Genomic DNA, 14,181 nt, shown 5'->3' with positions numbered 1-14,181 from the left:
TCTTGCCAATATAGGTCTATGATGGACTTAGGTCTATGATGCATAAACTTGCTCCGTGATACATATCACCTTGAGCTTTGTATCTGTGATGCTAGCCTATGATTTGAGGCTCTCACCAACTCCTAAATCTGGCCTTTGGAGAAACTTCATACTGAATCTCTGTTCAGTATTAAAAGTAGGAGGTGGTGCCTGGTAGACCAGAACTTTGCAATTTCCTGCATAGGGTCAGGCAGGAGATCTCCAATGGAGAACCCTACACAGCCTTTCCCCTTTCTTTCTTTCTTTCTGTCTCTTTTTAGCTGATGCTGTTGAGCTTGGCCTGCTGCTCACTGGTGGAAGGAGCAAAGTTCGGGAACCCTCCTGGAGAGCTGCAGCAAGCATTGACGCAAGTTTGCAAAAGTCTCTCAGAACACGATCCTGAATTCATCCTCAAGGTAAACAGGGAAGATACTGGAAGCCCAATTTCTGGCACTGCATCCAAAGACTTAGAAAGGGAATGAAGTATTATGAGTAACCCTGCACTGCAGGTCAATTTGAACCCAAGTGAGTGAGCCATGACAAAACCTGCATTTTTTCCCTTGCCATCTGCTTTGCTGCAATTGCATAGTTGGTTTCCAGGGAGATCATTGCAAATCAGAGATGGCTGGGAAGGGATTTGCAAGTTTATTTAATTTATATTTTGCCTTGGGTATACTTCAAGAACAACTATTATCAGCCAATTTCAATTTGTTTTAATTGTTGTTATCATTTGAAATGTTTTAATGTTGAGTATGTGATTAATGTAGCCAGTTTCTATGTGATTATTTGTATCTTGTTTTTCATTTGGATATCAATTTTTATACAATAAGTTCACAATCATTATTATATTTATTCAACTGCAGTATTGCAATTGTTTTTTTTTTTTTTTTGCATTTGTTTGGGCATTGAATGTTTGCTGTTTTGTATTGTAAATCGCCCTGAGTGCCCTCGGGGAGAGAGAGAGGTCTATAAATAAAGTTATATTATTATTATTATTTGAAACATGACTCCACAGCAGACACTCTGCTGGATGTTGAATTGGATCACACGTCAGACACTTCCCAAGTGTCTAGGACTGTGTGATGTATCGGCGAATAATGCGTGCAGATCCCAGTAAGGTGGCCTTCTGCAGCTGACAGATGGTAATTTTATCAGCGCCAATTGTGTTTAAGTGCAGGCCAAGGTGTTTAGGCACTGCACCCAGTGTGCCGATCATCACTGGGACCACCTTGACTGGCTTGTGCCAGAGTCTTTGCAGTTCGATCTTTAAATCCTCATATCGTGTGATCTTTTCCAGTTGTTTCTCTTCAATCCTGCTGTCACCTGGGATTGCAACATCGACAATCCATACTTTGTTTTTTAACATGATTGTGAGGTCAGGAGTGTTGTGCTCCAAAACTCTGTCTGAATTCGGAAGTCCCAGAGTAGCTTGACATGTTCATTCTTTGTAACCTTTTCTGGCTTGTGATCCCACCAGTTCTTTGTCACAGGCCGATGGTCTTTGTGGCACAAGTTCCAATGAATCATCTGAGCAACGGTGTTATGCCTCTGCTTGTAATCTGTCTGCGCGATCTTCTTGCAGCAGCTGAGGATGTGATCTGTTGTTTCATCTGCTTCCTTGCAGAGTCTACACTTGGGATTTGTTGTCGACTTTTCAATTCTGGCTTTGATGACATTGGTTCTAATGGCTTGTTCTTGGCCTGCCAGAATCAGGCCCTCCATCTCCTTTTATTATTATTAACTAGCTGTCCCCTGCCACGCGTTGCTGTGGCCCAGTCTGTTGATCTGGAAAATAAAGTAATGAGAAAGTGTTGGTTTCTAATATATGTAATGTCTTCCTGCTTGTGGGTAAACAGTATTTCTTGCTGTTTCTTTGTCAGTGTTGATGTGGAGTGTCTGGTTTGCCTACTCTGGAACATGTAACATACGATTGTCCTTCTTCAGAGGTCCCTGTGTGTGTGGGAATCATATTTATATCTATGGCTGGATGGCTCTTTGTCAGGAGGGCTTTGATTACGTTTTCTTACCCTGATGAAGGGAGTTGGACTGGATAGCCTTGAGTATTCTCTGTTGGTCATGGGGGTTCTGTGTGGGAAGTTTGGCCCAATTCTGTCGTTGGTGGGGTTCGGAACGCTCTTTGATTGTACGTGAACTATAAATCCCAGTAACTACAACTCCCCAATGTCAAGGCCTATTTCCCCCAAACTCCATCTGTGTTCATATTTGGGCATATTGAGTTCTTGTGGCAAGTTTGGTCCAGATTCATCATTGTTTGAGTCCAGAGTGTTCTCTGGATGTAGATGAACTACAACTCCCAAACTCAAGGTCAATGCCTACCAAACCCTTCCAGTATTTTCTGTTGGTTATGGAAGTTCTGTGTGCCAAGTTTGGTTCAATTCCATCGTTGATGGAGTTCAGAATGCTCTTTGATTGGAGGTGAACTATAAATCCCAGCAACTACAACTCCCAAATGACAAAATCATAATTTTTTAGAGTGATTGTCACTCCTTGTGTTGTGAGACGCTTTGTTGCCAAATTTGGTGTGATTTCGTTCATTGGTTCTTTTGTTTTTAAGGAACTCATTATGCACAGAGCATTTATACATACATACATACATACATATATATATATATATATATATATAATCATTATTATTATTATTATATGGTGTCATGGTTTGATAATTGGACTAAAACTGGAAAAAGGATTCTATTCCTTAATGGTCTGTGGAAACCTTGGGCAAGTCATAATCTCCCAGCCTCAAAGGAAAGCAAAAGCAAATCTCCACTGAACAAATCCTTCTAGGAAAACCCTGTTTACTGTAGGGTACATTGGCTGAGAGAGCATGACCTCCCTAAGATCTTCCAGTGAGTTCCTAGGGTTGAGCAGGGATTTGGACCCTGGTCTCCCAGCACCTTCTTCCAGCATCTACGACAACATCCTTCTTGGGTCTCCTTTTAAAAGTCTTTTTGACTATTGGTGATGTCCTTCTATTTGGGAGAACTTCAGAGATGTCCTTATCCTCTGTGGGTGACACTTTCTCTTACAGGTTGCCTTGTACACTCGCCAAGAGCTGAATATCCGCAGCACTGCCAATTTCCTCCTGGCTCTGTCTTCTCGCATTCTGCCCTGCCGCCCTCACCTTCGGCGCTATTTCTGCCACGCGATGCAACTGCCATCTGACTGGATGGAGGTGGCCAGGATCCATCAGGTAGGAGAGAGTATGCTTATTCCTCTGCTGTGCCATTTTCCTTTGGCAGGGTGTTCCAGCGCTAATCTAATGATACCAAACTCTTCTTATTTATTTACGTCACTTTTATCCCGCCCCTATCAGCCCAAAGGCGACTCAGGGTGGCATACCAATCGGCACAATTAGATGCCATATATAAATACATACATTGGTTAGAAACAAAAAATCATACATTTAAAATCATAAAAGCAATAATGAATAAAAATTATAAAAATCGATGTCTTCTGGTTCAGTTCCTAAACCGTTCCATCGTCTTGGCCGTTCCTAGTTCATATTCCAGTTTGAGATTATTTGGTCATGCTGAAGTTCAAAACGCTTGCTCAAAGAGCCAGGTTTTTACTCTTCTCTGAAAGGTCAGGAGAGAGGGGGCCAATCTAATATCCCTAGGCAGGGAGTTCCACAGCCGAGGGGCCACCCCAGAGAAGGTCCTGTCTCTTGTCCCACCAAATGCACCTGTGAGGCAGGTGGGATTGAGAGCAGGGCCTCCTCAGACGATCTCAACTTCCTGGAAGGTTCTTAGGGAGAGATGCGGTTGGATAGATAAGCCGGGCTGGAACCGTTTAGGGCATTATAGGCTAAAGTCAGCATTTTGAATTGTTTTCTGCCCATGTGTCACTCATCTTCGTTGCTGTTCTCGTTGGTTTTTAGAGCCTCACAGGGGGAGGTGAAAAGGTGGCTTCCATGCCATCCTGCCTCCGTGCTTCTATGGCAGATAAATTCCGACAGTTTGACGCCTACCAACTGGCCAAATATAACACCCGCAAAAGCAGAGGGAAAAAACGTTGTCGACGGAAGATCAAGGTAGGATTTATGTCTTAAAACAGTTTGTTTAAGTATTGTTGCCTGTTTCATGTCGACACGTCTTGTGTCTCTGCACCAAAATTGTTTACTAGAATTTCTTGTCTTCTCAGCAAGAGCTAGAAGTTTATCCTGAGGAAGAACTGGAAAAGTTCTCGACGACTAAGAATTCAGTGAAGCTGAAAGATCTCCAAAGAATTGTAAGCACTTCCTGGGGCCGGATGGGGGTGGGTGAGTGCGGGGGACAGAGGTCAGGAACTCCAATTCACCTTTCAAGGCATTGAAGTCCATAATCATAGTTGGTTCAGGGCCAAAGAATATGACGTTACCGTATTTGCTCGAGTATGCGCTGAGTTTTTTGGCCCTTTTTTAAGTCTCGAGGATAAGCCCCTTCTTGGCTTATGCTTGAGTTAAGGTTATTTATTATTTTACACTGTTATTATTATTTTTATTACATTTATTAATTACTCTATTATTATTACATTTATTCTATTATTGATGTTTTTATATTTATTATATTTCTCTATGTATTGTTACCATTACTATTACATTTATTATTTTACTCCATTTATTATTATTATTATTATTACATTTATTATTTTACTCTATTGTTATTATTACATTCAAATTATTTTACTTTATTATTATTATTACATTTATTATTTTACTCTATTTATTATTATTATTACATTTTTATTTCACTCCATTTATTATTATTATTATAATTATATTTTTATTCTATTATTAGTGTTATTATTGCATTTCCATTATTTTACTGTATTGTTTTTGTTACATTTATTATTTTACTCTATAATTATTGGAAGGATAAGGTAAAGGTTTTCCCCTGTCATTAAGTTCAGTCATGTCCAACTCTGGGGGTTGGTGCTCATCTCCATTTATAAGCTGAAGAGCTGGCATTGTCCATAGACACCTCCAAGGTCATGTGGCCAGCATGACTGCCTGGAAGGATACATAAGCACATTTACATTGAAGAAGGTTAAATAATGGTTTAATCATAGTTGGACAGTTTCATCTTAAATTACAGTTTTATGTAAATTTTTAAAAACATTTAACCTACTGATACATCAATTAATGCAATTTTATTGGTATCTTTATTTTGAAATTTACCAGTATCTACTGCATTTCCCACCCTCGGCTTATACTCGAGTCAATGCATTTTCCTGTTTTGTTTTGTTTTGGTAAATTTAGGTTTTGCTTTTGTTTTTTTTGTGTGTGTGTGTCAGGAGCGACTTGAGAAACTGCAAGTCACTTCTGGTGTGAGAGAATTGGCCGTCTGCAAGGATGTTGCCCAGGGGACACCCGAATGATTTGATGTTTTTATCATCCTTCTGGGAGGCTTCTCTCATGTCCCCGGTAAATTTAGGTGCCTCAGCTTATATTTGGGTTGGCTTATACTCGAGTATATATGGTATTTGTAGGGTTTGAAGATTTATAAGAAATACATGAAATGAAATTATATATAAATGGGATAACGATTCAGATTTGATTGCTTTTCATTAAGTATATTTTAGTGCCTCTGTAGTTGCAAGGAGAGGAAAAGGTTGACTTAGAGATAATTCTAGGCATAATGGGTACATAAGACTAAAATGGTTGTTACGTGAAATGTGATAGATGCCACAACATGTAAAATGGAACATTTATACTCAACTAGCTGTCCCCTGCCACACATTGCCGTTGCCATCTGTTGATCTGGAAAATAAAGTAATAAGAAAGTGTTGGTTTCTAATATATGTAATGTCTTTATGCTTGTGGGTAAACAGTATTTCTTGGTGCTTCTTTGTCAGTGTTGATGTGGAGAGTGTCTGGTTTGCCCCCACTGGAACATGCAACATATCATTGTCCTTCTTTAAGGGTCCCTTTCAAATCTATGATACTATATCTGTGTGTGAATCATATCTATTTATATCTACGGCTGGATGGCTCTTTGTCAGGAGGATTTTGATTACATTTTCTTGCCCTGATGAAGGGAGTTGGATTGGATGGCCTTAAGTATTTTCTGTTGGTCATGGGGGTTCTGTGTGGGAAGTTTGCCCCGATACTGTCATTCGTGGGGTTCAGAATGCTCTTTGATTGTAGGTGAACTGTGAATCCCAGTGACTACAACTTCCAAATGTCAAGGTCTATTTCCCCAAAACTCCACCTGTGTTCATATTTGGGCGTATTGAGTGCTTGTGCCAAGTTTGGTCCAGATCCATCATTGTTTGAGTCCACGGTGCTCTCTAAATGTAGGTGAACTACAACTCCCAAACTCAAAGTCAATGCCCACCAAACCCTTCCAATATTTTCTGTTGGTCATGGGAGTTCTGTGTGCCAAGTTTGGTTCAATTACATTATTGCTGGAGTTCAGAATGCTCTTTGATTGTAGGTGAACTATAAATCCCAGCAACTACAACTCACAAATGAGTGCTTCTGCCAAGTTTGGTCCAGATCCATCATTGTTTGAGTCCACAGTGCTCTCTAAATGTAGGTGAACTACAACTCCCAAACTCAAGGTCAATGTCCACCAAACCCTTCCAATATTTTCTGTTGGTCATGGGAGTTCTGTGTGCCAAGTTTGGTTCAATTACATCATTGCTGGAGTTCAGAATGCTCTTTGATTGTATAAATCCCAGCAACTACAACTCCCAAATGACAAAATCATAATTTTTGAGTGATGGTCACTCCTTGTGTTGTGAGACGTTTTGTTGCCAAATTTGGTGTGATTTCGTTCATTGGTTCGTTTGTTTTTAAGGTACTCATTATGCACAGAGCATTTTTATATATAGATAAAATAAAATAAAAAGATAGTTGAGGACTAAAGAAATCTGAAGTATGGATGAGGCCAGGGGTCAGAGGTGAAGGTGATAGATCGGCACTCGTTGTGCTTTCTGTCCAGTTCCAAAAATTCTGTAAAAATCCTCAGTTTTCCCTTGATTCTTTCTCCATCAACCCACAGTTTCGACAGAAGATGTATTCCAGAAAGGAGTATCCGGCACCACCAAAAGATCCCTTCTCCCTCAAGGCTTTGATCCAGCGCCTTCACATCTCTGAACCAGCTCAGCATGTAATGAGTCTCCTGGGACGGAGGTGAGGCTCCTTATTGCTCAAGTCATTAAATTACATTAATTGAGGAATCAGTAGGTTATATATTTTTGAATATTTACAAAAATGGTAATTTAAGATAAGACTGTCCAACACTGATTATATGATTATGTACCTTCTTCAGTCCATCCTGTCCAACCCCCTGCCAAGAAGCAGGAAAATTGCATTCAAAGCATCCCCGACAGATAGCCATCCAGCCTCCAAAGAAAGAGCCTCCACCATACTCTGGGGCAGAGAGTTCCACTGCTGAACAGCTCTCACAGTCAGGAGGTTCTTCCTAATGTTGCATGATATTGGGGAGGAAGGAGGACCAAACCACCACATTTGGGTGGTTTTCTACCAGTACCAGCCAGAAGAAAATCAGGAAAAATTAAGAAAAAAATTAAAATGCCCGGAGAGGGTTATTTGGGGGTGGAGTAGTTCCTGGAAGGCTTTAGCAGCTGGAAAACAGGATCTGGGAGCCGCATGCAGCATTTGGGCCTCCCTCTCTGGACTTAGCTGCAATTATCACAGATGTAAAAGGAAACTGGATTTTTCTGCAACGACAATATATATTTTCTCTTCCTATGTTATCAAGGTGGCTTGACCATTAACTTTGCTGAAGACTGCTCCTGGTGGAGACTGAGCCTGTTAGAGCTGGATTGCTGGCTAAAGTTGGGGAAAGAAAGTAACCAGGAGATTGGACACAGAGCTTAGTGGGATTGTACTTGCTGGGAACATGTTTTGTGCTTCTCTTTCCCCACCTCCGTAGACCTTTCCAGCCAAAGTCCAGCGTACTAGCCTCCACTGAGTATACTAAAGCAATTTCTTTGCTTAGCTTACTATGCTACAAAGACCTTCTGATACTACTGTGTGTACTGCTGCTTGTGTGTGTACACAGACACATGCCATATGCAGCAGGCATGGGGAAACTTTAGCAGACTGTTAGGAATTGTGGGAGTTGGAGTCCAAAATACCTGGAGGGCCTAGGTTTCCTCCCCATGCCTGATGTACAGGCAGTCCCCGAGTCACAATCAAATGACTCCTAGTTAGGAACAGGACTGAGAAAGCAGGAAATGAGAGAAATCTCCCCTTCCGAAAGGAAATTCACTCCTGAAAGAACTGTCATGGGAAAAAGGGGTCTTAAAAGGTAAAGGTTGTCCCTCGACATTAAGTCCAGTCATGTCTGACTCTGAGGGGTGGTGCTCATCTCCATTTCTAAGCCAAAGAGCCGGCGTTGTCCATAGACACCTTCAAGGTCATGTGGCCAGCATAGCTGCATGGAGTGCCATTACCTTCCCACCGGAGAGGTACCTATTGATCTACTCACATTTGCATGTTTACGAACTGCTAGGTTGGCAGAAGCTAGGGCTGACAGCAGCAGCTCACGCCGTTCCCCGGAATTGAACCTGCGACCTTTCGGTCAACAAGCTCAGCGCTTTAACCCACTGTGCCACTGGGGTCTCCAGAGGTGTATTAGCTGAAACTTTATCACTGATCCTTGTTTCCACAACACACCAATGTTGTCAAAGTCCAATTATCACAGGGGTAGAAAGTGAGGTGAAATCTTTCAAACAGGGACACAGAAAGCAAAACAAACACTGCAGGGGTGTTAACCCTTCCCTATGGGGGGAACCCCCAGTGGCGCAGTGGGTTAAACCACTGAGCTGCTGAACTTGCTTACCGAAAGGTCACAGGTTCGAATCCGGGGAGCGGGGAGAGCTCCCACTGTCAGCCCCAGCTTCTGCCAACCTAGCAGTTCAAAAACATGCAAATGTGAGTAGATCAATAGGGAAGGTAACGGCACTCCATGCAGTCATGCTGACCACATGACCTTGGGGGTGTCTACGGATGACGCCAGCTCTTCAGCTTAGAAATTGAGATGAACACCAACCCCCAGAGTTGGACACAGCTGGACTTAATGTCAGGGGAAACCTTTACCTTTACTATGCTATCCAAACCAAAACATATATATTTTTTGCTGGAGTTACACTTTAAAAATGTACCTGTTCTATTCTGACTTACCTGTTCTGACTTAAGTGTCTGAGGGGGAAATGTAAGGGGCCTGAGGCTGTTAGGAATTGAAGGAGTTGAAGTCCTAAACACCTGGAGGGCCAAAGTTTGCCCAGGCCTGTTCTACAGTGTAGGTTCACCCTGTGTCTGCTTGAAAAGAAGGTAGACCATAGTGTGCCTCTGTTTAACTTCTGATCCACCTCATTCCAGGTACCCTTCGGACTTGCAAACCTTCTCCCGAAGTCGCCTTCCAGGGCCCTGGGACTCCCGCCTTGCCGGCACTCGCATGAAATTGGCAAAACCCCAAACTTGGGATCGAGAGTTGAGCCAAAAGGGAAACCAAGCCTATGTCTGGGAGAAACTGATTGGTAGGTCCAAAGTTTTAAAAGACTTATTTTGCTGATCTCACAGTAGTCTTTCAAACCTGGTCGCACAATAGTCTTTCGTGATCAGTGCAGGTCGAGTTTCAAATTGGTTTCCTCTTAAGGCCATACAAATATTTCCTAATCAAACATTCTGGAGCAATTGTTGGGGGGGCGGGGGGAGGCGGTGGAGGGGGGGGACTTTTCTAATTCAATTTCAGGCTTAATTCTTTCCACTGGGTCATAAAACTGTGTGCCTTGTGATGCAAATATACAATTGGGTGTTTTGCTTTTCATGTCAGGCACTACTTGAGAAACTGCAAGTGGCTTCTGGTGTGAAAGAATTGGCTGCCTGCAAGGACATTGCCCAGGAGACGCCCAGATTTTTATTTTATATATATATATATATTACCATTTTTGTAGAATTCTTCTCTCATGTCCCTGCATGGGAAGCTGGAGCTGACAGAGGGAGCTCAACTCATTCTCCCTGGATGCGAACTGCTGACCTACTGGTCAGCAGTCCTGCCACCACAAGGGTTTAACCCATTGTGCCACCGGGGGCTCCTGATGGTGATGGTGATCATTTAGCTACTACTAAATGATTTTTATTTCCTTGTTTTGGAACAATCAAGTTTCCGGTCCTCAATGTGTCTGCAGTGAAATCTCAAAAGCAGACTAGAAAGGAGTTTCTTTGAGGCTATTTTTGGTTCCCCAGTGAAGTGGAAGCCAAACCTGAAACTATGGGTCTCCATTCTTTAAAATCTTCTACCTGGCTTCTATGGGATTCTGGGGGTTGTAGTTTGGCATGGCACCAGCACTCTTTAGCAGAGAAGGCTAAAGACCTTGTAACATTAGCACTGAGCTATGGCAGTTAAAGTGGTGCCAAACCCCAATAATTTTTCAGTGCATTCAGTGGCTTGAATGTGATTTTTTTGGTTCTTGGCAGGGAGTTGGACTGAATGGCCCATGAGGTCTCTTCCAACTCCATGATTCTATGATTCTCCTTGACAGATTCTGGGAAGCTACCTTTCATGGCCATGCTGAGAAACCTACGCAATATTATTAAGTCTGGAGTGAGTGAGAAACACCACGAACGTCTGCTGAAGCGCCTGGAAGGCAAAGTAAGGCCCTGTGTTTATATATTTTTATAAAGCCATAGCAATAGAATTTCCTAACTGAGCTCAGTGTTGTCTATTCTGACTGGCATGAAGAGATCTTCGCATCTTCTTCTCCCTGGGCGTTTTAATTAAGAGATGTATTCCATGCAAAGCACTGAGTTAGGTCTTATGGATATACCCTGCTGTCACTAAAAAAATTAAAAAATATCTTTCTGTTTCGAAAGTATTATTTCCTGTTTAATTGTGCACTTCTTACTTTCAAAGTAGTTGTTAAACTCCAGAAACTTCATTTTTGTGGCTGCCACAAACTAGATTGAATTGGTTGAGACTCAATGAGATATTCATGGAAAAACTAGAGTCAAATGTGCTGCAGGATACAGGATAAACTTTCCCCATGTTTTTATGACAGAACGAATTAGGACATTACATTTATAACCCAGGAACAAAAATCGTGTTAATAGTGTAATTAAGAGGTTGTTTGACTGTGTCATAGCTCCAAGGCTTTGGAACATAGATCCCAGAAGCATAATGACATATAAAAGAAAGAGATCTTAGTGATGTGCTTTGGAAATCCAGGCGTTATTTGAAACATACTAGTCTTGCACTTTTATCGTACAATGGGCTGGGGTTTAGCACAGCTGGTAAATCACCAGCAATGATAAGATCTATCAACTGAAAGGTTGCCAGTTTGAAGCCATGGGTCGGCATGAGCTGCCAAATATTAGCCCAGCTTACTGTTGACCTAAGCAGTTCAAAAACAGCTTTAGCTGTAATTAGGTACTTCTAAAAGCAGAGGAGTTATTTTATAATGCCATAAAGAAAGAAGATCAGAAAATACTAGGTGACCAAAAGGAAGGAGGAAGTCCTGATGGCTCTTCCTCATAGGGGATGGAGCGACAGGACCCCCTGTGGCTGGATTCGAGCCCAACCTTCCATGGCAACAAAAAGCTGGACATTGGGTCAAAACCACACACCTTCTTCTGTTCTGTCTGTTTCTGTATTGTCTATAGAAAAAACCAGCATTGAATGTTTGCCATGTATGTGTACTGTGATCTGCCCTGAGTCCCCTTCAGGGTGAGAAGGGCGGAATATAAATAAATTGTTGTTGTTGTTGTTGTATCTAGTTAGTTTTGGTGTGTTATTGTTGGAAATACCAACCTTTTTCAAGCCTCCTCTAGTAATTTGTTTGTATATGATTCTGTTTGCTTACTGTATTGTATATGTATGTTTTAGTATGCAGCTTTTCCTTTACTCTATGTTTCTTGAGGTTGTGGGAGGAGCTGCGGACTGCATGATCAGATCTGAGTCTGCTCAGAGCTCAGATTCCATTAGGGTCTCAGACTGTTAAAAGCAAAAGAAAGATGCCCTGTGTTATTTGCACAGAAAAACCACTTCAAACCTATCTGTAACTGGACTGACAAGTTATGTACTTGTATGCTGAATACATGAAGGTTGTGAGTAAACCAGATATGTTACTTGTAACGAAGTGTACTTTTTTTTTGTCTCTTGAGAGCATGATATAGAAACAAGATATTGTATGGGAGAGTAGATTTTTTGGACACTGAGAAAGAACACTTCTGAAGAACAGCTATACTTTTGTATGTTTGCATAATCTCTGTTCCTAACAGATCAGAAACATCTAGGTTATCAGTCTAACAACTGAAAGCAAAATTGCCTTGCATAAGTACACGTAGATATATACCACTGGAGAGAAGACTTTACTCAAACAAGTTTTTTAACATGTTATGATTTTGAGTGACTGTGAGTTTTCTGGGCTGTATGGCCATGTTCCAGAACCATTCCCTCCTGACGTTTCACCCACATCTATGGCAGGTAACCTCAGAGGTTGTGAGGTCTCTTGGAAACTAGGAAAGGTCATGCGTTCTCTTCTTGGTACCTCTCAACAGAACATTTTCCCAGGCTCAGCCAGGCCTTCAAATGCTAATGAAGGTGGTCAGCTGTAACATTCACACCTAGCTTCAGCAGAGAGCTCTTTGCCCCACCCCAGTCATTCCACAGATATATAAACCCATTTTCCTATTTCCAACAGACCTCACTACCTCTGAGGATGCTTGCCATAGATGCAGGTGAAACGTCAGGAGAAATGCCTCTAGAACATGGCCCTATAGCCCGAAAAAACCTACAAGGACTTAATGATGATGGATGTTTCTTTCTTCCTTCTCTACCTCCCAGGATTCTGTGATCCGCAGCAAACAGCTCCCATTTCGCTTCTTGGCAGCCTACAAGGTCATTTGGGGGCTGGAGAAAAACATCAAAGATAGTGGTGAGGCCTCACTAATTGGATTATTTTTGTTTGATTTGTGTGTGTGATATATTTTTGTTTCTAATGGCAATCACTGAATCTTAATCACAATCAGTTAATTGCATACCACATCAGAATATGTTCAAGAAGGCACTGATTGCTACACTTAGAATCCAGGAAGCCACTGTGTTCATCACATTAGGTTGGTTTCAAGTGTGGGATACAGCATTCTTTGCGTATTTCAAAAGACGTCTTCACTTGCCTGCCCAAAAGGGAACACATTGAGAGCCAGTTCCGATTCCCATAGAAGGGAATTGAGTTTGTAGTTACAGAACAGGTGGCCTAAGATAGGAAAGGAAGCCTCCAACTGAATCTTTGTTTCTCTCTTCTGATAGAAAAGAGCTTCCCAACCATTCCTAAAATCATCCAAAAGATCCTGAAAGAATTTGGTGCCAGGGTCTCCTCAAAATCTGCTCGCTTTTGGAGCACGCAAGACCAGCATATGTGCATGCAGATCCCCGTGGTCAACCGCTTGGTGATGATCAAGATGAAAAAACTGCGCAAGGCCAGGTGAGGATTGCACAGCGGTGGAAACTGTAAGCCTATAAGCATGAAACACAAGGGTTTGAGGATGGGATGGGCATTAATGTGCTTGTGCACAAAACCCAAAGTCCTTGCTTCGACCAAGAGATCAGAGATCAGTCTAGCTTAAGCAACTGAGGGAGGAAGAGGGCTGAGGCTGTTAGGAATGTCTGTTTGAGGCAATTGTGAATGTTGCAATTAATTGCCTTGGTTAGCATCGAAAAGCCTTGCATCTTCAAGGCCTGGCTGATTCCAGCCTGGGAGAATCCTTTGTTGGGAAGTATTAGCTGGCCCTGATTCTTTCATGTCTGGAATTCCCCTCAGTGTCCAAAAAATCTACTCTCCCATAAAATATCTTGTTCTTTATTTATTATCTTGTTCTTTATTTATTATCCTGATTTTAGGTTGTTTTTTTTTAATTCTGGTAGCTAGATTTTGTTCATTTTCATGATTTCCTCCTTTCTGTTGATACTGCCCAAATGCTTGTGGATTTCAATGGCTTCTCTGTCTAATCTGACATGGTGGTTGTTACAGTGGTCTAGCATTTTGGTGTTCATCTTTTGGGGCCGGAGGTTTAGCACAGCTGGTAAATCATCGGTAATTATAAGATCTATCGAAGTTTGAAGCCCCGGGTTGGCATGAGCTGCCAAGTGTCAACCCCAGCTCATTGTTTACCTAAGCAATTTGAAACAGCTT

At 41.8% G+C, this 14,181-nt stretch overlaps 1 protein-coding gene across 2 annotated transcripts in view; it reads left to right on the top strand.

The window, feature by feature from the left end:
* Positions 1-14,181, top strand: part of TEP1 (telomerase associated protein 1) — an 87,747-nt gene that overhangs the window by 13,835 nt on the left and 59,731 nt on the right. For both annotated transcript variants that reach the window (XM_067469799.1, XM_067469798.1), the window contains exons 5-13: positions 300-434; positions 3,068-3,229; positions 3,917-4,069; positions 4,180-4,266; positions 7,023-7,153; positions 9,371-9,528; positions 10,534-10,643; positions 12,834-12,924; positions 13,299-13,473. In XM_067469799.1, the coding sequence (XP_067325900.1) occupies positions 300-434; positions 3,068-3,229; positions 3,917-4,069; positions 4,180-4,266; positions 7,023-7,153; positions 9,371-9,528; positions 10,534-10,643; positions 12,834-12,924; positions 13,299-13,473 (1,202 nt within the window). The remainder of the gene's footprint in view (positions 1-299; positions 435-3,067; positions 3,230-3,916; positions 4,070-4,179; positions 4,267-7,022; positions 7,154-9,370; positions 9,529-10,533; positions 10,644-12,833; positions 12,925-13,298; positions 13,474-14,181) is intronic.

This window comes from Anolis sagrei, chromosome 6, assembly GCF_037176765.1.
Source record: "Anolis sagrei isolate rAnoSag1 chromosome 6, rAnoSag1.mat, whole genome shotgun sequence".
Classification (NCBI taxonomy): domain Eukaryota; kingdom Metazoa; phylum Chordata; class Lepidosauria; order Squamata; family Dactyloidae; genus Anolis; species Anolis sagrei.
Note: the sequence above shows the minus strand (reverse complement) of the source record. Positions and strands in the feature narration are given on the sequence as shown.